This window comes from Epinephelus lanceolatus, chromosome 21, assembly GCF_041903045.1.
Source record: "Epinephelus lanceolatus isolate andai-2023 chromosome 21, ASM4190304v1, whole genome shotgun sequence".
In the NCBI taxonomy this organism is placed as follows: Eukaryota; Metazoa; Chordata; class Actinopteri; order Perciformes; family Serranidae; genus Epinephelus; species Epinephelus lanceolatus.
In genome coordinates this window covers 24,928,496-24,952,593 of record NC_135754.1, presented here as the reverse complement: position 1 = coordinate 24,952,593, position 24,098 = coordinate 24,928,496, and the positions used below count along the sequence as shown (strand labels likewise).

Here is a 24,098-nt window from a genome sequence, read left to right as displayed (position 1 = left end):
TATTTTGAAAGAAGACAATACATGTAACAGACAGAACTTCACACGGTGTCCCAGAACGTCAACAACCAACACACCCAGGGTACCTTTTATGTCGTATGTGGACGTGGAAAGTCCATGACGAAATGTCAACGTGTGACGAGGTCAGAGTGAGAATGTGTTGTCATTATGGCTCCATTGCTACTTATCTGTGTAAAAAGGGCTAATTATTGTAGCTTTGGAGGATTTATCTACCTCCAAATGCTGCAGCCTCATGTTAACTTCGAGTTGAGTTTCCTTGGCGGCACAGTGGTGAAGTGGTTAGCATTGTTGCCTCACAGCAAGGGGGTTCCTTTCTGTTTCGAACCCAGGTTAATTGGTGACTCTAAATTGCCCGTAGGTGTGAATGTGAGTGTGAATGGTTGTCTCTATATGTAAGAGTCTGGTGACCTTTCCAGGGTGTACCCTGCCTCTGGCACAGTGTCAGCTGGGATAGGCTCCGAACGTATGAATTAATGAATTTCCTTGAACAAAATCTACACAAGGGGAACAATTGCAGCCACCAAAAACTGTTTCAATGCAAGTATGAACAAGTGAGCATTGTTTTAAGACAGGCTTGAAAAAAATGTGAACATATCCTTTAATCTTTGAAAACCATCCAGGATGGTAACAGTGTCTCAGCCTATCCTACATATATTTTTGTCATGAGTGCCTTTCCGTGATGTGCAAAAAGCCTGTAACCCAATTCTAGATAATAATCCGATAATAATCAAGTTGATTTCTCTCCCACTTTGTGCATTGGTAAGTTCTGACCTCTGCCACCCCTGATTTATCACTGACATGTTTGTGCACTGGTGTCAATTTGAGTTATTATTAGGGCGCATCTGGGTGACATTCCACCCTCTGTAGAAGGAGAAATAGATTTTAAGGGTGAATATTAGCTGTGGAAGTGGACATGATGATATAACGTCTCCAGTTTCTGTCTTTTGAGCTGTGAAAAAAAGTCGCTTGGCTAAATGTGTGGTTGTCTAGTGGAGAGAAGGCGCTCCCACTGTCGGCTGGTAGTGGCTTCAAGTTGAGCAGTTGAGAGTCCCGCAGCCGAACCATTGGTGCGTAATGGTGCACGACTGGCCGGCAGATGTTTCACCACCGGGACACTCTGTCTCCGCACACTTTATCTGAACTCTTCCGACTTTTTTTCTCAGCGTAGGCGTGCGTTAACTCGCTCCTGCCTTTTGCAAAAAAAAAAAAAAAAAAAAAAGTTATCAGGGGAAGGAGAGGGACGAAGAAGGAGGAAAAAAAACTGGGCTACCTCTTCAAACCGTCCCGGTTTCTACCGGGGAGTTGTCGTCATCAGCACCCCAGATATCCCCCCCTTAGCTCCCTAAATGGATGGGGCAGTCTTGGTCTATGCAGTTGAGCAGCACAGGCCGAAAGATTGGAAACAACTTGTGAGTATCCGTCAGTTCGGCGTCTAGAGGGGGAACGCTGAGAAATGCCCGGCTGCTTCGCTGGAGCTCAGCTCTGAGGACTTTTCTCCTGCAGTCGTGCATTTTTTCAGGAGGAAAGGACTCTGCTCAAAGTTTACAACAGAAAGGAAAAGTCAGCGCTGAAGTGGCAGCTCTCACACTAAAGCCCTCGCTATGGATTGTATGTATTTATTCATGTGCTTTTCACTCAGTCAAGTCTTTTTGGATCATATTGTCGCTGCAGAAACGCATGGTGAGTTATTTCCCCTTTTGTTGCACTCTGTTTAGAAATGCACTCTTGAGTCTAAATGTGGAGAAATAATGATAGAAAATGATGGCCTATTTAATTGATTGCTCCACATAAAAGGTCTGACAGCCTGACACTGTGTTAAACTGCTGGATCCCTTTTTATATCCACAGGATCTGACTGATAATACTCCTGCTTTTCTGTGCTTTATGTAATAATATGTATGACATATGTTCTGACCTCTATGGTACAGCATGTCTTTTTAATCACCCATCTTTGCTTTATAGTCTTTTTCCATAAGAGCTTGCCATACGTCTGTGAATGTGATTCTCACTTGACACTATCTGTCCCATCAGAAAAACTCTCTGGAAAGTTAAGTGAATATGGTCTTATCGTGCCATTCAGCACAGACTCCCGTGGCCGGTACATTTCTCACGTGGTCTCTGCTGGAAGTGGAAGTAAAGGTGGTGCTGCTGCTGATGCTGATGCCGCCTCAGCGTTTGGCAGCAGAAGAAGGGTGGCCCGCGGTGCCCCCGAGATGCCCCCGGTCACCCCTGCCTCGGCGCAGCACTTGTTTTTCAACGTCACTGTGTTTGGGAAGGAACTGCACCTCCGCCTGAAGGCCAACAGGCGGCTGGTGGCCCCGGGGGCTTTCGTGGAATGGCAGGAGGACTTTGTGGAAAAGGCCAAGGAGCGTATCCACGGGGACTGTGTTTTCACCGGAGATGTGAGCGACATGCCAGAGGCCTCTGTGGCTATCAGCAACTGTGACGGACTGGTAAGTCAACGCATACTTGACATATTAGTCTGGAGAGAGAGATGTAGCTGAGAGACAAGATGCTTTCCCTTCTTTGGCAGAGTGTCAGGCAGAATGTGGAGTGTTGTGGGTTGGCTTGATCTTCAGAATGTTCCTGACAATGGCCACTTCACATATTTTATGACCTCCGCTTGCATGTGCATCACATCCTTACATAAAACACACATCAAAGCATTCCATCTTAAATCTACTGCATCTTTAAGACATCAGACATTCACACCCTGTGTAGTCTTGAGATGTGGCTCCAAGTTTGTAGTTTGGTTCTTTGATGAGAGACTTCTCAGGCAGCATAATATCTATGCTGTCCATTTGCGTGCTCAGAATCTTCCAAACACTCATAGTTTTTGCCAGAATCCTTTCTGAATACACCAGCAGGCACATGTGGCAGTTTGAGCGTCTGGATCCTGCTCTTCAGTTGGTCAGGAGTTTCCAATGATTGGGCTGGAACAAAGCGGTTCTGACCAATTAAAAGAGGAGGAGGCAAGCTTTAAACAACTGGCAGGCTTGAAAGGTTGTCGATGAGAATAGAAACAGGAGCTGTGGGGTTGTGATATTGACCTTGTGTCAATTTTCAAATCTGAATCCTTTCGTATTGTCTTACTTTAACAAACTGTCTTTGGCTGGGTACAGAAAAACAGCGTGTGCATGGCATGTAGCCAGTAGAAGAGTTTAACTGTGCTATTTAAACCTACATCAATTGATTTTTTTGCCCACTTGGGGGCAGCGCAACAAGCTGTCAATACAATGCTGGCATCACTTTATATGGTGTACATGCAGAGCAGTAGTAGCCGTCATTTGAAGTTGTGTTTCTGGCCACCTCACCTGTAGGTAAAGTTTATTTTTACAGCACCTCTCCCAGATCCCAAATCACAAAGTGCTTTACATTAGTAGGAAAATAGACAGCACCAATTTAACAGCACAGGGCTGTTCAGAGAAAAACACAGAAGCAGCAAATAAATAAGGATGGAGATAAATAAGTAGGTAATTCGCTGCAGGGACGGGCTAACTAAAAGCCTGTCTGAATAAAAAACAGTTTAAGCTGTTTCATGGAAACATCACATTAGTCCAGAAAATGCAATTAAAAAGGGAGAGCGTTCCAAAGATTGGGGGCAACAGCTTAAAAAGCATGGTCACCCTGACTTTCAGTGTGTTTGAGGGACAGTCATTAACTTTAACTTTAGCTTGCATCCAGTCATTAAATAAAAATCAACTGGTTAAAAATCATGTGGTTTAAAGGAGCAACATAACTGAATGTCATTGGCATAGAATTGAAAGGAGATGCTACTATAACAGCAAATGATCTGTCCAAGCAGTAGCATGTATAAAGTGAACAGCACTGGACCCAAAACAGAACCCTGTGGGACACCACAAGACAGAGGTACTGTATTAGACATAGGGCTGGGCGATACGGACAAAAAATCCTATCTCAGTATTTTCAGACTGACTGCCGATACACGATATATATATATATATATATGTATATTGGTATTTTCTACGAAATGGGCTACATGTTTTCAGTTGCAAGTCAGAGCCACATTTGAGATGTCACAAGCACCTCTACAAAAAACGACTGTGATTAAAATAAAATGCAAAGACAGAGATTTTTTCCCCTGTTTGAAAATATACAGCTAATGATCATAATTTAAATCTTTTTATTTATTTAGGCTATTAATCTCATTAATGCACAGAGCATCAACGGGGAGGCCGAGGGAGGGAAGGAGAGACACTTTGTCCGTGTTACATACGTCTTGTATATTAAACTTCTGTGTTGTTGCTGCAGTTTTTAAACAGACCTGTTGCCTGCATCCATGCGCGTCTTCATGTCATGAAATAGACTGCAACTACCAAGAAGAACGGTGACGCAATATGATCCACCTCGCACACAAACTAGCATCGCAATGCTGGACGGCACATGTGCTGCAGCCATTTCATTCATCTCTGACTGTGTTAGTGTAGCATGTGCAACCTACAGACCTATGTCACACTGCAGACAGATTAATCAGATGAGTAGCTCTGTGTCTCTCTTAGTGTTGATCGAGAACGTGTGAGTGAGTAAGTAGGGTGGAGCTGTGCGGAGATATAAACCGTGTTGTCTTAATTTATATCTTGCTTGAAAATATATCGATTTATCGTGCATAGTCGTTATATCGCCCAGCCCTAATTTGACATAAACTGACCCACAAAACCGAGAAAATTCCTTTGACAAGATATGATGCAACCAATCCAGGGCAGACCCGGAAATACCCACTAACTGGTTTTGCCTTTTTAAAGGGGTATTCCAACATTCACTTTCTTTTTAGCTCTGTTTTTGGTCACCACCAACTCTCTTTAGCTGCTAAATGCTCCATAGTGTTCAACGGCTGGTTGTTAAAGTTAGCGCTGTTTGATTGGAGCTTTTGTGCATGAAAATACCCTGCAGCTACATCTGACAATGCTGTTGATGAGCACAGCAAGAAAGCTAAAACTGTAAAGTTGTGGGCTGCAAAACCAAAACAATTAGCTGAAAGATGCTAAAGCACTGAGCAGAAATGCAGAGTTGGGTGATAATTCTTTGTAGGCTCATACCAGGAGTAACCCTTTCCACATTATACATAGTTAAGTCATGCATTGTTTTTATTGAAATACTAGAGACACTTTTTAGAATTAACATTAATTATCACAACTGATCTCTAAGGAGTTTAGCAAATGTTTTGTTACACTGGAATAGGATCCAGGATGACCTAAGAAGCTCTTTATTGAGCCCAAGGTAAATTCAAAAAGATAAGCCACAACCCCAGCTGACTTCTTCCTCTAGAGCCTTGTGTGTCTTCCCTAGTACCACCACCCTACTTTTCATTTGTTGTTATCGTGGCCTTTAAAACTGTGTTGTAGCTGTGATAGAGCAGAGCGAGTGGGAGGTGAGCCGAGCCGCTAATGGATGCTTGCAGTCGAGCAAATTAGTTTAAATTGGCAGGTTGACCTAAGTGAGGCTACTCCTCGGCTTTTCTGACCCAGCTGTCTGTATTGTTCTGACAGAAGAGAGTGTGAATGGTGATGAAGATAACCCTCTGACCCAGGAGCATTTGAAACTTTACACAGGAGACAGAAACACACACTTTCAGTCATGAGTCCTTTTCTAAATGATCACCCTCTGACACCTCAAGTGGGAAAGTGCAGGTCTTAGATTGAAGTCTGCTGTTGGCAGCTAGAACTTTAACAAGCCCACAGTTTCATCTCTCTGCTCCTTCATGGGTGTTTCAGGACAGTTGAGCTTTTGATGTTGCATCAGCACAACGCAAAGGTACAAAGGACGCCTCTTTGACGTCATTGCTGCATTTTCTTGCTCTCATAATTTCTCTGTATTAACAAAAAAAACTGTGCTGAAGCTAAGAAAACTGACTTAAATTGGCGCCACAGAGTTAGTCCTTCGCTCTTTGTGTAATAACAGAGAATGGTGTGTGGACAATGCCACGCTGTGTTCCCAAATCACAAAGTAATTTCCTGGAAGGTGACTGTGGCTGCCCTCCAGTGAGTCAAGACAAAAAGCAATGCAGTGGCCTTATACTGTACTCTCCTGTAATCTGTATTCACTCAGGTCAATATAAAAGGTTTTTATACAATGTTTGTTATGTAGTCCCAACAACACAAAAGAAAGCAGCCTTTATCACAGTGCTCTTTGTTTTTTATCAAGGCCTAACACAGACAGCAACAATGGTTTAGAAGGTGTGAGCTATTGAGTAGAGACGACGAGGAGTTATTATCCATGTTCTACAGAAAGCAGAGCACCAGACTTGCGTTAGCTTCTGCTCCGCTAGCTTTTGTGCCAGCTTGTCTACAAACATGGCTCATGTCAACGTCTCAGGTGGAATTCATACTTCTGCATTGAGTCGACGCTGTACCTACCTCGTGGCCTGGCGTGCGCCTCCCCAGAAATGTAACCACACGTTGTGGCAACGCAGACCTCCTGTCTATTTTTGTGAGGTGACACCATTTCCCTCAGTGGAAACAAAGCTTTCATTTACTTTTATTTCACAGATAAGAAACAATAAACTGTGAAGACAATAAAGCCTCCACAAAAATAGCATTTTAAGTCTTGTGTGTGATTTATCCTGGCTTCATATGAGCAGAGGAAATCTCCACTTGTTGCTAGGCTAATTTATACAAAGTAAAATGCCGTAACGTGCTAATAACGTTAGCATGTTGTATTTGTTTGGAAAATGGGTTTAGCGTAAGACAGTTGTTTTGTTGGTGAACCTTTTGAATTGTAATAGAGTTGAATTTTGTACTGTTACCTTTGTTAAATGTTGCTGTTGTCCCTGGATTTATATCAGTAAAGGAAAAGTCCCCTAGCCACTAGGCTAATGTAAAATGCCATAGGCTTGTGCTAACAACATTAGCATGGTGTATTTGTGGGGAAAATGTGTCCAGATAAAGACAAGTGTTTGTCTGTGAATGCTGCGAGTTATAGTGAAGCTGATTTGTGTACCATGTTTAATGTGTGTTTTGAATCAACTTAACCTCACAGCACTTCACAGAACCCCGCTGCTGACTAGTGTTTTGGAGGTGTAACTGCAGAAACACATACACACCACCGCACAAGTATAAATGCTCACAACGGCATAGGCGATGTGTGTAGGCAGTGGTGTAGGGTCTGCCGCACAAGTATAAACTCTGTATTAGTTGTAGATACAACTGAGAAATTAAAGGACTGTTATATCAGGTTACTTTTGTTTAATGAAATATGCATGGCTTTATGAAAGCTAAGGACTGTCATTCAAGGTATTGAAACCTAATATCTGCCCGTGTAGAAAGTGTTGCATTGTTTCGTAAGTGTACTCTTCTCCAACATTTTGTTAACTTCCTGGATTTTCCCCACATGGAAATTCTGACCCATCAAGAGCAGCTTTCCCCGTAAGGCGTTTGATTTGGTCTGCTTGTAAATGCTGCCGTGAGAACACGAACCAACTCTAGGCAATTATGCAACTTTGAAACAAAATTAGTCCCTGGTTCAGACCAAAGAAAGACAACTATAGGTCTGAAAGCACCCTAAATTTAGTGTTTTAAAGAGTTAATTCAGATTCACCAAAGTCACACAGTAACACAAACAATCAAACTGATTGAGGGAAGCGGTAGACCAGCAGCTCCTGTGTTCAGGGAGGTAAAATAGCTGTTTTTGACAATGGAGTCTGGCTTTGAGAAAGTGGAACATAATGTAGGGTGAGTAACTGATACAAGTGATCATTTGGGGGTTAAACTGTCCCTTTAAAGTTTGCCAGTATTGTGCAATATTAATTCTTCAACCTATATGTTCCAAATCAGAAAGAAAGTGTATGCTTTTTTGGACAGTTTTCATTATGTTTTACCTTCAGGAGAAAACATTTTCCAGGTAATATTGATGTCATTGAGGTCAGTGTGTTATGCAGTTTGTGGAACATTGTGCCTCTTCAAATTTAAAAGCTTTCAGCATCACAAACAACACTGCATTCACCTCTGTAGTGGCGGCAGAAATCTCAGACCACTCAAGCAGAACTATCTGCATGGCCAGATACCGCTCAGTGCACGTGAGAGACAGTGTTTTTTTCTGCGTGTGTGATTTGAATGTCGGCGGGCTCTTAGGAATATCATCCATGCATTTCCTTGCATCAAAGCCAACATAAACATAGACCTGTCTGTGCACGCAGAAGGCATTTGAAGGTGAACAGACACTTCGCAGGCAAATTATTTAGTCTGAAGTGTCTGCTTGATGTGGAAGGACACGGAGGAGATGTCTGATGAAAGAAGCGAGTTTGGAAGGAATAAGAATCTGAATCATGCACTCAAGTCAACGCATGCGGGCCAAATCTTTTAGATACACTGTGCAGTGTGTCTTTTTGTCCCCGCCAGCACTCCGGCTTCAAAAGTGTGTTTGATGTGTTCCCTTATAGAGAACACACACGTGCCGTATTGGAGGAGCAGATGTATATCACAGTTGCATGCGCATTCCTGGAAACAAAGTGCTCAGACTTGAAGAACACGCAAGCTGTCATCACGGCTCCTAAACTTTACATTTTTTTTTATTATTTGGTTACTTCACTACGACTGAATTTCCATGATAAGCTTTGCTATCAGTGCGTCCTCTGCATTGAGGCCGATCGCGCTAATAGCGAGGCATGACATCACCAGCAACAGATTGCGTTAACTTGGTCTCCTGCCATGTGCCCAGAGATGCAAGATTTATGGCATTCCAAGCTCATGACAGATAAGACACTCATACAGTGAAGCTGCAAATAAATCTGATGATATATTTGGTGTCAGAGCGCAACTAGATGGTCAGCTGAGGTTGCAAGGAGAATAAACGCTAAATGCACTTTCAGTTTCATTTTAACACAGTTTATGTTTGATTGACCTGCATGTCAGCACTATCTTCCCCTCTCACTGTAATGCCTGCGAGATCGCAACAGCTGTGCGCTCCAGACGAGCCAGAGCTATTGTTGAGGAGCGATGAGTGATGGCTATGATTATACCAGTGCTGCTCATGTGTTGGGTATTAGCGCAGATGACGGGCTGATTGAATTACATGTGTGATGGAAACACGAGTGCTGGATAACCGCAGTCGGAAGAGCGCTATTTCTGTGTCCATCAGTTAAAAAGAGCAAGAGCCACCTAGCAACAGTCAGCAGGCTTACTTTTTTTGGGTGGGGGTGGGGGGTTGGTGGGGCAGTTTTCCATCCATTGGAGATGGAAAATGCTTGCATAAATTGTTCTATTCATGCATGTTTTCAGGAATTCTGCACAGGCCTGGTCCCAGTCCAGTATTCCAGTATCCTCCGGTGTTCCAGTACTCTGCTGGCACCGAGGTAAAGGCACTAAATTAAGAGCTCCATCAGTGGAAGCCCAGCATCTCAGCCAATAATGTGATTTATTTCCTCTCAGTCCAATCCTTATTTGCAGCAGTTACAGTGTGTCTGTCTAAACATGTGTTACTGTGTGTGTGTGTGTGTGTGTGTGTGTGTGTGTGTGTGTTCATTCAAATACACACTGTGATACAGGACACACACACACACACACACACAGATCATGAACACTAGAGTATGTGACAATAATGACAAACACATTTAAAACATTAACATGAGAGTTTTGAAACTGAATGCACACATACAGTATCAACTGAATATTGCATAATAATATATATCACTATGTACTACACATCCTATTACTTGTGCTGCTACTACCACTGCTAAAAATGCAGCTTATTGTACTGCTACCAGTGCCAGTTCTCCTACTACTACTTAACTATATTCTACTTGTACTGCCACCACTAAAACCACTTCTACTACTACTACTAATGCTAGTAATGCCTCTACTGCTACTATCATTCTTCTACTACTATCACGACCACTATACCTTCTTCTCCTGCTTGTACTTCTGCTACTTATACAACATACTATGTCTACTGTCACCACTAAAATTACCTTTTCTACTCCTACTATTGCTTGTACTCATACCACTACTACTAGGCTTGTCACAATACCAGAATTTCAGTAGTCGATACCAATACCAGTGAATTTCCACGATTCTCGATACTCATTTGTTACCATGATAAAAATCAAAAAACAGAAATCAGGGCCCCCCCTTGATGGCGCCACTGGCCGCGCACATGTGAGTGATCGACAGTGACAATGTGTGTGTCGGCTTCGTCGAGTGTACCAAGTGCAGCATGCTGGTATATGACAGCAAAAAGACGGGGACCTCGACACTTAAGAGGCACATGACGAAGGCTTGCCATGGAAAGAAAGACGAGAGTCAGCCTTCAATGTCCACATTCGTATCCTTAAAAAAATATCGGGTTTATACCACGCACTGGCTCACAATTACGGTTAGAGGGACAGGCCGGGCCAGGCTTGGACAGAACATGCACGGGCTCGAGTGGGATCGGGCTGGATTTTTTGGGCCCGATCTAAGGTCTAGCACTTGTAGAGGCCATTGTTTCTAGCAAAGACGATGGAGAACAGGTGTTCTTTTTCGCCGCTCGTCCTCGGCACAGACTGACGTGCGTATACTGCCCCCGTCAGATCCGTCAGGAATTGACACAGCCCGCTGAGGGCAAAGTTGTTTCCGGTACTTACGGTACCGGAAAAAAACAGGTACCGACGTATTTTTTGCGTGTTGGCATCGACTTGGTACTGAAGTATCGGTTCTCATGACAACACTAACTACTACTAAAACCACTTCTCCTACTACTACTAGTGCTACCAATACCACCACCGCTACTACTACTTCTACCACTATCATTCTAGCTTCTCTTTCTGCTACTGATACAACATACTACTTGTCTACCATTTGTCACCACTAAAACTACTTCTTCTGTGACTACTATTGCTTGTGCTAATACAACCACTGCCACCGCTACTACTACTACAACTATTACTACCACTTCTTATTCTGCTCCGTATATTACTCACTACTTCTACTGCCACCACTAAAACCATATCTTCTGCCATTACTAGTACTAGTACTAATACCACTTCTACTAATACTAATACTTCTACTACTACCACATCTATTTGCACTCCTTCTACTACTCCTTCTTCTACCTCTGCTGCTTATGCTACGTACTACTTCAGCTACGACTACTAAAACCATTTTTTCTACACTACTAATGCTACTAATACCACTACTTCTATGTCTACTACTGTCACAGCTACCACTGTCACCATTCTTCTGCTACTACTATTGCTCATACTAATACTTCTGCTACCACCACCACTACTACTATTACTACCACAACTACCACTGCTACTACTTCCTATCTGCTACTTACATTACTCACTTCTTCTACTGCAACCAACTACTATCAACTACTACTAATTCTTCTTTTTTTACTACTTCTGCTGCTACTATTACCACAGTTAATATTTCTACCACTACTACTTCTTTTTTACTACATGCTATTTATTCTACTCCTCACAGTAATGATAAAAATGATGCTATTAATATGAGCATTTATCCTTTTAACCCGGTGAGCTTTTAAAAAAAACAAACAATTAGCTGCTCACAGCAGTCTCATAATCTTCAACCTCAATGAAGTGCTCCACTCCATTATTATAATTTCCCTCCCCTTAGATGTCAGTCTCTTGCAGATGAGTGCCAGTGTTATTACGCCTAATTTTCTCTGTATAATCCTCATGGTGATCACCAGCTATGCTCGCCCTTTGCAGCCCTGCACGGTGAGATGTGAAAGCTGATAAAAAGGACTCAAGTAGTAATCCCCGGCTCCCACAAGCTGTCTCATACGATTATTTCAGACCTGCGACTGCTGAGTCCAGCACCACTCAGCCATGATTTACTCCCCCGGCTTATTGATCTTCCTGGTTTTTACTACAAAAGCTTCCATACAGCACCATCAACATGCCCAATGCTGCAGGTATCCTATGAATATTCTATAAAGGTCAGATAATTTAGGGATTATGTGACTAAAATTCACACACTAGACTGTGTGACCTCAGGAAAATGAATATGTATACCTTGATCTCAGAAGCTGACAGAGGATTACGTCTTTGCTCTCTCCCTCTCTGTGTCCCGTTTGTGGATCAACAAAGAGCGTGCCTGGAACCGAAATTACATGTTTCTAAACAATCTGCCACAAATTACAGGTTAAGCCCCTGGAATGACGGCTGGACTTTGATATCCTTTCACGTTGCAGCTCAAGCATGGCCTGTGGCACTTGTTGCATTTCTATATTGTGTTTGTCGTCAATACACTGTGAGGGATATCGCCGTTAGATTACAACAACTTTATGCCAGTGGTGTGTTGTGATGCTGTCCGTATATAGTGAGTGTTGTAAAGAGAAAGAACTTGGCCAGAGATCCTGTTTGTCTCCTTCACTTTATTTTCATGTTGGTATTTTTTACTCAAGTCTCTGTGAACATTGCTCCTACTGTCCAGTCACCAAAGACGGAGCGGGCGGACAGGGTTGTTTGCGTAAAAAGTCTGACATGCAGTCAATGAGGAAAGGAGATGAAAACGTGCAGACGAAAGTCTCTGTAAGGTTGTGTTGTTTTTTTTCTATACTGTAGATATGCAATAGTACACAGTATGATAACCGCCACTTTTCATACCATTAAACTGGCATACCGCTGACACTCGGCAGGAGTGAAAATTATCATCCTTAACATCTGTTGTGTTGTGTCAGAATGATGAAGACAGTAAATCAAAACCTGTGCCAGTGCCGGTACCTCAAATTCAGTACCAGTACCCAACGATACCTTTTCTTGGTACTTAACTCTTTCTGTAATAATAAGAATTACATTTTTGAACATGCTGCATGCAGCAAGCGATTCTGCTCCTCTGCTCTTTTCTAACCACATATAAAGCTACAGGATTTCCCACACATTCATTTTGTTGTGTTGGCGCGCCACAATTAAAACATCTGCTGCTACATTTTGATTTTTTGAGCTGGACCATTCATGCAGAACGTCATGTGTAGTGAAAGTAAAACTTTCACAGTTGCTCCTCTCATCCATGGATCTGATCTGATCAGCTCTTATCAGCTCTCGTCAGATCTGATCAGATCGACCGATCAGTTATTCTTCCTGCGACTCAAAACTCCACAAACTGCTGCTGAGGGAAAAAAACAGAAGAGTTCTGCCTGCTCTTTGTTCACAGATCCGGAAAAATCTCAGAATGTAGAGAGGCAACATAAACTGATACACAAGGACACAACAACAACAACAACAACAACAAAGTAAAGTAGGCTCCCTGAAACGATCTGCTCTGCAGCGATAGTTTTGTCTTGCTGGGAAGCCGACAGAGTTCCATGGGCGGATTTGCGGTACTTTCCGAACCCAGCAATCTCACCCAGGTGCACTCCTAGGTCCTGAAATTTATCTAATGTTTCAACATGAATCTGTACTTGGTCATGCTGACCTAATTCGGTCGGTACTCTTAAAAGTACCGAGTTTGTTACCAAACCCTAACATTATCCCAAACCATGTCCAGATTTTAGGTATTCCATTATCTCAAGTATCTTGAAAAACAGTGCATATAGCTGCCTTAAATGAGAAAAAACTTCCCCAAAGGAGCATGCACCCAGACCCCCCCCCCCCCCCCCGAGGCTCCACCCCTGCCACCTGCTATAATGCAGATGAGAGAAGATCTGTTCAGTCACTGTAAAGCAACAAGCTAAAGAAGCACAAATGAGTGTACTACAATTCCCAGGTCTCGCCTCTCAGGCTAAATACAGGTTTTTAGGGCACTGTGCAGCCTGAAATGAGTATCTGCAGGCACTACTCTTGAATCTGGTGCTCCAAACTGGGTTTTTTTGTGTTTAAAAAAAGATGCCAGAACTTGAGTCAAAAATAACAATTATAATACAGATGTTAATATAGCATTTCTAGTTTTTGTTATATTACAATTATTGTGGGAACCACAATAAGTACTTTATTGGTAATTTGTTATTTGCTCAATTGAATCTTTTTTTTTTACGCCACTGTTTTCCCTTTCACTTCTGAAACTAACGCTACAGCCTTATTTATGCACAGCATTTTTCTTTTACCAGCCCTTGCCTCATTTGTTCCCTGCCTTTGTTTGCATGCTGCACTGAACAGGTGAGACACTCCAATTGTTAGTTTGCAGAGCAGAAAGAAACTCTGAAATTACATACAGTAAATACCCACCTTCAAAGTTGCTCTTACAGATGTGTGGAATTTAGTGCAGTGGTGAGCTTAAGGGTTAGCTATACTTGTCATTTTTTGTGCAGTGTCAGTGACGCCGTTGGATCCCTCACTGCCTCAGCTCTAGAGTGTTTTTCAGTGTCCTCCACTGAGCCCTGCAGATCTCATAATAATTCTAGGTGTATGAACATTCACATCACATGGAGCGACCTGATGACCTCCACATCACTTAACCTCTGCTGACCTCTAGGGTGTGATTTCCTCTGGGGATGACCCAGTCAGCAGAAAAAATGTTGCTTCAGTAGCTGCTGAAGAAAATACCGACTGGTCGCTACAAAACACCTACTTTCAGAGCCTAACAAAAAACAAACAAACAGATGGACAAATACAGACAGATCACTGTAAAACACTCAAGTTTGGAGCTTAAAAAGCTGCTAGAAAAACACTTATGGCTTGCTACAAAACACCCATGTTAGGAGCCAAAAAAAATGATAGAAAAACACTGACAGGTCGCTACTAAACATCCATGTTAGGAGCCGAAAAAGCAGATGGAAATTCATCGATGGGTCACTATAGAACACAGAAGTTTGAAGCTTAAAAAGCCACTTGAAAAACAGACCGGTTGCTATAAAACACCCACGTTTGGAGTCTAAAAAATTATAGAAAAACACAGGTTTCTACAAAACATCCACATTTGGAGCCTAAAAAGTCTATAAAAACACAGTGAAAGGTCACTACAAAACATCAAAGCTTTGAGTAACCACTGGAAAAACATTGACTGGTTGCTACAAAACACCCACGTTTGGAGCCTAAGAAAAAAAATAAAAATGGAAAAATACACGTGAATCGCTATGAAACACCTAAGCTCGGAGCTTAAAAAGCTGCTGTAAAAACACTGATAGGTCACTAAGAACACCCAAATTTGGGGCCGAAAAAGATGCTAGAAAAACACAGACTGGTCGCTACAAAACACCCACGTTTGGAGCCTTCCAAAAAACCTGGAAAACTACAGATGGATTGCTACAAAATGCCCAAGTTTGAAGGTTAAAACGCTGCTAGAAAAACACTGTTAGGTCGCTAAGGCAACCCAAGTAGCTTGAATAGCACTGATGGGTCGCTCCAAAACACCCACACTTGGAGCCTTAAGGGTGATGGAAACACAGCAATGACTCGCTAAAACATACCCGGTTTTGTTGTTGGTCCCCAACAATGATCTTCAATGGTCTGTAGCTTAGCAGGTGTCTCCCCTTGTTCACAAAGTGAGCTTATACATTAGGTCACTGAAAAACATTGATGTAACCAGTGGCGATTGCTCTAAGACTGCAAGGGAAGCTCAGCTTCCCCTAAAATGTCAAAAAATAAGTGGTCAAATATGTACTGTTGTGTTTACATTTCATTGACTAAATATGCGCTAGAACTTGTCAACTTTTGTTCAGAATCAGCTACTTATCACAGGTCACTGACGCGACTTTCTTCTCATTCATTCCCGTAGCGTCACAGTGCATTAAACAGTGGAAGCTCAGCGTCCAAAGACTTCAGTGGGGAAGCAAAGAGTGGGTTGTTCCACTGCAGCGAAACTAGACAGTCATTGGATAAATGCTCGGTTTTGTCCCGCCCATCGGATGCTCAGCGTCTCTGGGGGTCTATGGGACAGTGGGCTGGCCTCGGCTGGCCTGTACGCTGGGCTTCTGCATGATGATTGGATGATCTGTCTGAGGCTGAATCCCTTTTTGATTGACAGCAAAATGAGCGAATCAGTGATCTTGAAATATAAACCACCACCAGAGCGTTTTTCAAGTTTCATTCCGTTGTTCCGAGTTGAGCTGGAGACTTTTCCAATCCTCTTAGTGACTTTTTCTTTGTTAAAAACGACTAGCGACAAATCTAGCATCTTTTTCTGGTGTTATTGGAGAATGCACTCGTGTTTGGAGACTCTGACTTCTGTTGCTCTGCAGTTACTGTCCCTAACGAGCAGCGGGTGCTGGTGTGAGCCCCTCAACCGTCCCAAAGCACTCACAAGCGGTCACACTAGCCTCGCGCAGCAGCCCCAGAGGGTAGAATTTAGGTATAAATAAACGTACACATTTTATGATGTAGGCTGAAAATGAGCTTCCCCTCCTTGAAAGACCAGCTGCCGCCACTGGATGTAACATATATGTGTTGTTAGAAACTGATTGAGTTTGTTAAGGCTGTATGTAGCCTGATGGGAATATCTGCAAACTACTCAGAGCTGAAAATGCCATAATTTATGCCTTGACATATAGCTGATAATGTAGATGTAATATTCACCCCAAAAATGCCATTATTAATTGATCAATGAATTGTTTAGCTTACAAAACACCATAAAACAGTTTTAAAAAAGGCCAGTTTAACACTCTGGAGCCCAAGGTGATATTGTCACAATGCTTCTCTTGCCAGACCAATAGTCCAGAACTCAAGGGTACTGAATTTAAAGAGATAAAAAATGGCGAAAAGCAGCAAACTCTCAAATTTAAGAGGCTGGAATCATTTTCAGGTATTTATTAATTAAACTAAATGTCATAGCTTTGTGTCCACTTACCACCTCTGACAGCAAACCTCCACCCCTCCCTGGCCCTGACTCCACCATACAGTGTACACATGTTTACATTTGGTTCCTCTGTAGGCCCTTCCAGATGCTGCTGCTCTCCCCCACCTCACAGACCTAACTTCTCTTTCCACCCACTCCTGAAATAAGAGACCACAGAGGAAGTATCCGAGCATGTCTTACTTGGCATTTCCTGGTCAGGGGCTGGACAGATTCTTTCACTCCTCTTTGCCCTTACTGTCAAGTGCCCACGCTTAAGTTCACACTATTTGTGTTGTTAGTCCCGAGTGACAGCATGCTGAGGATTCGGAGTTGTTGTTCTTTTAAGGCACAACGCTGTCTTTATGGCACTATATTTAGATTTCTTTTTGCAGCTGTAAATACACACATTCTTGCCAAAGTCTTGTTGGTGTGCCTTCTTCATGAGTATAATGATAGGCTGGATGGATTTCTTTTTTTTCTTAGTCAGGAGTTGAATTATGAGAAATAAACTGCACTGTGCAGCGTATTCAGAAAGCATGGTTTGTGTTAATTCGCTTAATAGAAGCAACATGGCAGCACAAAGAAGAAATGTGTGATTTGTGTGGTTCATTAGTCGAGGATGTCACATTGTTTACATGTTGTCGAGGTCACATTAGGTTGTGTTTTCTTGCTTAACTGACAGCTACTCAAAAGCAATTAATTACCGTCTCTGTGTCCACCATTGATGACCCATTGATTTGTTTTTGATCGTTTTCTTGTAGTGCGTTTTGTCTTGATTGGACACAGCTCATGGTAGAGTGTGACAGGAAACATGAGGGAGCAATGTTCTCTGGATGGATTCGAATAAATTTTGTTGCAGTGTCACAACATTTGTCCACCAGACTGTGGACCTCTCTGAGGCGTATCTCACCTCTCACCCAATGTGAGCCTGCATAGTCTCTATCCTCCCGCGACGCAACAAAGGATAAATGGTGATACATAATGTATGAAGTTAAAAGCTTGGTACAATTGCTGAAATTGAATGCACATACTGGCTGGCAGGAAACAGCGAGTCGTGCTAAATGTCAGACAAGAACATCTCTTTGCATACTCACAGCTTGTTGGCATGTGTGATTTTCCATCAGCTCAGCAGACAGAGCAGAGAGATGTGTTGTATCCACGTCTTCTGGGGCTGAAAAATGAAGCCAACGTGGAAATGCCAAAAACTGCAGTTCGTCAAATGACCACTTGAGGCTGGCTCCCACAGACCCCCATGTTTAAATGCCCAACTTTACAGCCGAAATGTTTACAACCTTGTACAAAAATAGGTTTTGCTAATTCAAGCATTTATGACAACTGTGCGGGGGTGATTTTTTTTTATTTCATTAAGGCTTAAAGTTATGCATATTCAAGGGTGTGGCTGCTTCAGTGATATATTTTGGGCGTGGCAACACAGTGATTTGAGTTGAAGGTGTGAGAAAGAATAGTATCAGTAACATTGTTAACACTGTGCTACATTACAGAGAAATACAAAACCGTACTAATGAACCTTCATTAATATAGGCCTATATTTTATCTACAAGTGCACGTCACACACTGAGCGAGCCGCCTGTTAATGACGCTGTGGGCTAATGGGCATGTAGCTACTTCCATGTTTCAGATGATACGTCATGTTTGTAGTCGACCAGTGAAGGTGAGTTTACATATCACCTTGGGTTCGTCCTTCACCTTCTCAAAATGATCCCACACTTTGGATTTCCTGCCCGACATGTTGTTAACTAGCCTGTGGAATAACCGCAGGTACCAGTCCTGGAAATTGGGGGCAGTCTTTAACCGCCTGGAAAATGCGAGGTCAGGCGTTGGGCCGTGTAGGCCGATTGTCCCTTGGGACAGATGTAAAGCTCTGGGTAGCCCTGCACTAACAGACTGAATATTAGACTGAAAGATATCTGTCAGCTGTGATTGGTTTGTAACGTGACTCCTGTCTGACTGCTGAGCATGGCCACTTCCTGTGTCTGTCCTTTCAAATTAAAGTCCCACATGGTCCTGTCATATAGGTTTTGATTTATTTTGACAAGGCGCAGCTCCTGATAGAGTTTCATATTTTTTGTTGTTTGTTCTGCGACTAAGCGACCAATGAAATCTTGCTGACTAATGACAATTCTGATCGACTGACGTTTGGTCGACCATTAGGGGGCAGCCCTAATATTGCCCTCTTCCTGTATTTTCTTGTTTTCTTCTTATTTTCTGTGTTTGGGATGGTTATGGGCACCGCCACAGCACTCAGGTGAGGGGCTTTATAAAAAGGTAGCAAGTCTAGTGACCTGACCGCAAGCAGCAGGAGACACAGCAGGTGAAACACCAAACAAGTTAATCTGGGGTTGTCTTTTACTTTTATTTTCACCAGCAAGTGTGTTTACAAACAGTAACTGACAATCCTGCATAGTATACCTTTAAAGTAAGAGCATCAATTATCCGCCACATCACCTTTTTCCTGGTAGGTGGCAATGAACGCTTGCTACACAATAAATGCTTCCCAGCAGGTTTACCAGCCAATAACCTGATGAGGTAATGGACAATTATGTACATTGCAGCAACAAATTTTGTAATCAACAAATTGGTTTTGCAAACCAAAAATAGCAGTGAGATAATGGCAAAAATATGTGCAACGTGATTCAGAAACATAATGGCCCTGATATAATATAATGTGTCCACTTAAGTTAATAACTTGATTACTTGTGTAATCGGTCAGTTCTAGGAATGCCTAAAGAAGGACTGCAAACAACACATCAGATTTGCACTCACAGCTCTTACATTGAGAACATGCCTGTACTGTATCAGTGCGGGTTGATGCTGTGTTGTAGATGTAAAATGTTGTTTTAATAATAAATTCACACAAGAATAAGCCCGAGGCATAAATATAATTTCAATGTCTAACAGCTTTCAGGGTGAAAACTGTAATCCTCACATGCTTTTATCATGATTGTTGCAGTGAATCAGAGCTGAATGTTGGCTCCCATATGCAGTCCATATAAATATTTACCTTCAGTCACATTAGGTATACAAGAAAGAGGCCTGAAGCAGAGGATGTTTACTTTATGGAAATCAGTGTGTGCAAATGTTTGTGCTCTTTTATGTGTAACGCCAGTGCCAATCATCACTTCAGCTCAGATTCTTAAAAGGTGGATGCAGGAAAATGCTGACCAGATTTCACAGTGTGTTTTCCTTTTACTGAACGCATCCTGCAGAGACGTCTTTCTGGTTCTTTGTCGTCCACCTGGAGATAAAGTTCCTCTATGCCTCTGTCACTAGTGGCCAGTTTTCACTGACGTTTGACGATCAGTCAGGGAGATATCCACACCTGAAGAGACAGGCATGAGATTTTTCCCCCTCCCCATAACTCAGTACTGCTAAAAGAAATGTTTAGACTTTAATAAAGACGCCATGGGCACAAACTTATTGTGCACTTCATAATATCCCCTTGGCTGTATGCTTACCTTTGATTGGAAGCAGCAAGATCCCGGCTGCTCTCTGTGGGTAGCTGAAAAGGATTTTGGAAAGTGTTAGAAAATGCTGCGGGAGGTGGAGCACAGCTCTAAGAGAGCTCTGAATTCACAACAGAACAAAGCAAAGAGAAACACAAGACTGAATAGTGACATAGCTGCTCATCATCTTGTTCAGCAAGATGGTGACACTTAATAAATCTCATCGAAAGCCTTATTGGTGAGGGCCCCCAGATTGTGTCTACCTGCGTCATTCCCCACATCCAACCCTTCTCCGAGTCTTCCAATTGATCAGGCAGTCTGTAATTACTGTCTCCAGTGGAATTACCATCCTTTGAAGGAGGAGGGGCGCACTAATTTCAAGCCCTCTTTTTCCAGGCAGGTCTGATCCGGACTGATAATGGGGAGTTTTTCATCGAGCCCCTCGAGAAGGGCCAACAGGACGTGGAAGTGAAGGGGCGGGTCCACGTGGTCTACCGCAGGTCGGCCATCAAGAGGGAGACGGGCCAGCGGAGGGAGGACCTCCACAATGAAGGTAGGCGAGGAGAGGGAGTCTGACGTCAGTGGAAACAAAAAGCACTGTCTGTCTGTCTGTGTGTATGTGTGTGTGTGTGTGTGAGAGAGAGTATGTGGGCGTGCACATGTGAGTGAGTGCATTTGTGTAAGGGCACCGGAGGTTTATAATGGCAAGGACTATTTGTTCAGTAGCACATTATAGAATAGAACAAAGCACCATCATTTCAAGTGGTTCAGCTGCATTTAAAGCAGCAGTGGTATTATGTACTCAAGTCACAGCTGTGTCATTTTTGTAACTTCAGTGTATCTTTCCAGCAGTTTCAGGAAGCCATTGTGTGAACACCAGAGCTGAAAAAGAAATTCAAACTGTTTTGTGATATTTTCTGGATTTCTACTAACCTTTTTCTAAGCCTCCTAACCGGTGATAGCTGTGGCCAGAGGTATTATGTTTTCAGGCTGTCTGTCCATCGCTCTCATTCTTGTGACTTAATATCTCAAGAACGCCTTCAGGGAATTTCCTCAATTTGGCACAAAGGTCCACTTGGACTCAGCATGAACTGATTAGAATTTTGTGGTCGAAGGTCAAGGTAACTGTGACCTTGTCTGTGTCATTCTCATGATCATGATATCTTGAGAATGTCTCGAGGGAATTTCCTCAAATTTGGCACGAACATCCACTCAGACTCACCAATGAACTGATTGGAATTTGATGGTTGAAGGTCAAAGGTCAAGGTCCCTGTGACCTTGTCTGTGTCATTTTCGTGATCATGATATCTTGAGAATGTCTCGAGGGAATTTCCTCAAATTTGGCACAAACATCCACTCAGACTCACCAATGAACTGATTGGAATTTGATGGTCGTAGGTCAAAGGGCAAGGTCTGTGTGACTCTGGTCACAAGGTCTGTCTCATTTTCAGGCCTTGAGGGAATTTTTCCAAATTTTTTTTTTACAAAGATTTGTTTTTTCCATTCGTGCACTTGAAAATATTATTTTAAAAGGAATTTTTCCAAAATTAGCACATACATCCCCTTGGAATTTTAGAGTCTTGGGTCAAAAGTCACTGTGACCTCACAAAACATGTTTTGGGCCAAATCTCAAGAATTCATACACTAATAATGACAACATTTTACACAAATGTCCAACAGGATAAAATGATAACATGGTCCAAAAGCTTAAAGGTCAGCTTCAGTGTGACATCATAATGTTCTGCAAAAACTATTTTCTGGTCATTAATCAAGATCATAACAGGAACAAAACAGGAGACACCTTGAAGCTTTTATTTAAAGCTGCACCACAGTATTTTTTTTTGTGTTGAAATCAAATCAAAACAGCCCGCAACATTACTGTTTTGGTTTACTCTCATCAGTCTTCTGTCAGCTTCAGATAAATGCACTTAATGCCGGCTAATTAGCTACTTAGCTATATGAATGGAAACACACTGGTCGTGACAATGTCAGGGCACCCCTCTATAAGGTGGCCTATAATGAATGACGTGACAACACCCAACAACCTGATGTTTTTTTCTGGTGGCACACTGATGGAAGTGGAGCAGTGTGGATCATACGTTGTAAATGTAATAATAATATTACCGGAAATCCTGTTGGTATGGCCTTATATCACTTTATTACTGCTAAAAAGTAATATATCACTGTAATGCGTTACCCCCAACACTGGTAATAATTATCAATGATTTGTCAGTAGCCCTTTTTTCAACAACATTGTAACACAGACAATAATGAAAGCACACTTTAGCCTGCCGATTGCTTCACCGACGGAACTGAAAAAATGGAAACCAGTGTTGGAAACAAACGCACAAAAATCTAAAGCTGTACTTAAATCATAAATGTAAGTACACATTATTGCAGGTTGGGAGCTAATACTTCACCAAGACTTCACCCTGCAACTTTTAAACTCCTGTCACTGCTCTGTGTTTATTAGACTGAACAGATGCAGTGCTCCTTAACCAGCTGGTGGAGTGAGGAATTCTGGGCTCCAGTGGTAGAACTGGGAATGGGGAGGATGGGGGAGCTGGTGAAGGGGGGAGATTGACCTTTCCTTGGCAGTATAATGACCCAGATCCACCATGAATTCCTTTTCTATCCCTTCCTTGCAACAACAATAACTTGAGCATCTGGAAGGAGACTCTCACAATACTCACTGATTTCCCAGCATCATTTCATTCCACTCCACAACCTTTTAGCTCAATTTGTATCAAGCCACATTCACATTTTCTAAGCCTCCTTTTTTTACTGCCTTTGTGAAATGCATTATGTTCACTTTTATCTACATGCTAGGTTCTTCTATGAAAGGATACACCTGTTACCTTTTCCATTACTGTTTCTGCACCGATGAAAAAAAACCCTGCTTTAACAAGTTAGTCGCAGAGAGAAGCATTAGTGTTCAGTATTTGTGGCCTTTTTGAAACCAGTCCTGTCTGCTGTAAAAGCTTTTTTACCCTTCCTTATGGGTTTTTGAGATGTTTACTCACAGTTGTGTCTCGTCCCGCAGGGAGAACCTGTGTCCCAGGCGAGGCTTAAAACAGGTGATGGGGCTTTTAGCACACCAGCAGACAGACTCTTGTCCTACCACAGCCACAGCAATCAGAATTTTACTTAATCTCAAATATTATTTTTCATCCTGCCACTCTCATGTAATGTCTATCCGTATTATGTTAAAGAATGCGTGGTATTAATTACAATTACAGCTTTGCAATTATTTTGTTTTCCTGCTTATTAGAAATAGTCCAGTTTTTGTCAGTTGTTGAGCACATTTATTTTAATTTTCTCTGCTGTCACTGGTGCAAACAAGTTGTCATCTGTTTTCTATTTATTTGTTTATCTGCAGCTTTAGTAATTCAGAATAAATAGCTTCTCTGGAGAGTTGCCCGGAGCCAGTTGTCTGAATGGTTTTTGTAGAGCACTGTGTTCATTCTTATTTTTCTGCATTGTACTTCTTAAACTACCTCATTCAATTGATTTTCTGGTATGCATGAGATAATGTATCATGTCTCAATTTGTATCTGGCAGGCTTAAATGACTACCGTCTTTTAAAAAAGCTTATTGTAATTCATGGCTTAGAGCAAAATGCCAAGCTCACATTCTGCAGTTGCATTTCAGTCAGGAACAATTTAGTCAAAAAAAACCTTTATTTCCATTAGCAGTAATATATGTAGTGTGTGGCTCTGTTCTGGGGCCTCTCTGCCTTTCCTAGGCCTACACAGAAAACCTCTTCCACGTGTCTATGTGGAAAGCCTAAGGCGGAGAGAGCACACCTCTCTGCCCTTCCACGTGCCTGCATGGAAAGTCAAAGGCTGAGAGAGCACAACTCTCTGCCCTTCAACATGCAAACGAGGAAAGTCTGAGGCAGAGAGCGCAAACCTCCCTGCCCTTCCATGCGCCTACATGGAAAGCCT

General features: G+C 42.4%; 1 protein-coding gene across 2 annotated transcripts in view; it reads left to right on the top strand.

Moving 5' to 3' along the window:
* The first annotated feature begins 986 nt into the window (after positions 1 to 986).
* The window catches only part of adamts14 (ADAM metallopeptidase with thrombospondin type 1 motif, 14), a 95,027-nt gene continuing 71,915 nt past the window's right edge, over positions 987 to 24,098 (top strand). The window contains exons 1-3 of one of the 2 annotated variants that reach the window (XM_033611365.2): positions 987 to 1,698; positions 2,049 to 2,470; positions 20,548 to 20,704. In XM_033611365.2, the coding sequence (XP_033467256.1) occupies positions 1,620 to 1,698; positions 2,049 to 2,470; positions 20,548 to 20,704 (658 nt within the window). In that variant the 5' untranslated portion in view covers positions 987 to 1,619. The remainder of the gene's footprint in view (positions 1,699 to 2,048; positions 2,471 to 20,547; positions 20,705 to 24,098) is intronic. The other variant, XM_033611364.2, reaches the window with a different exon arrangement.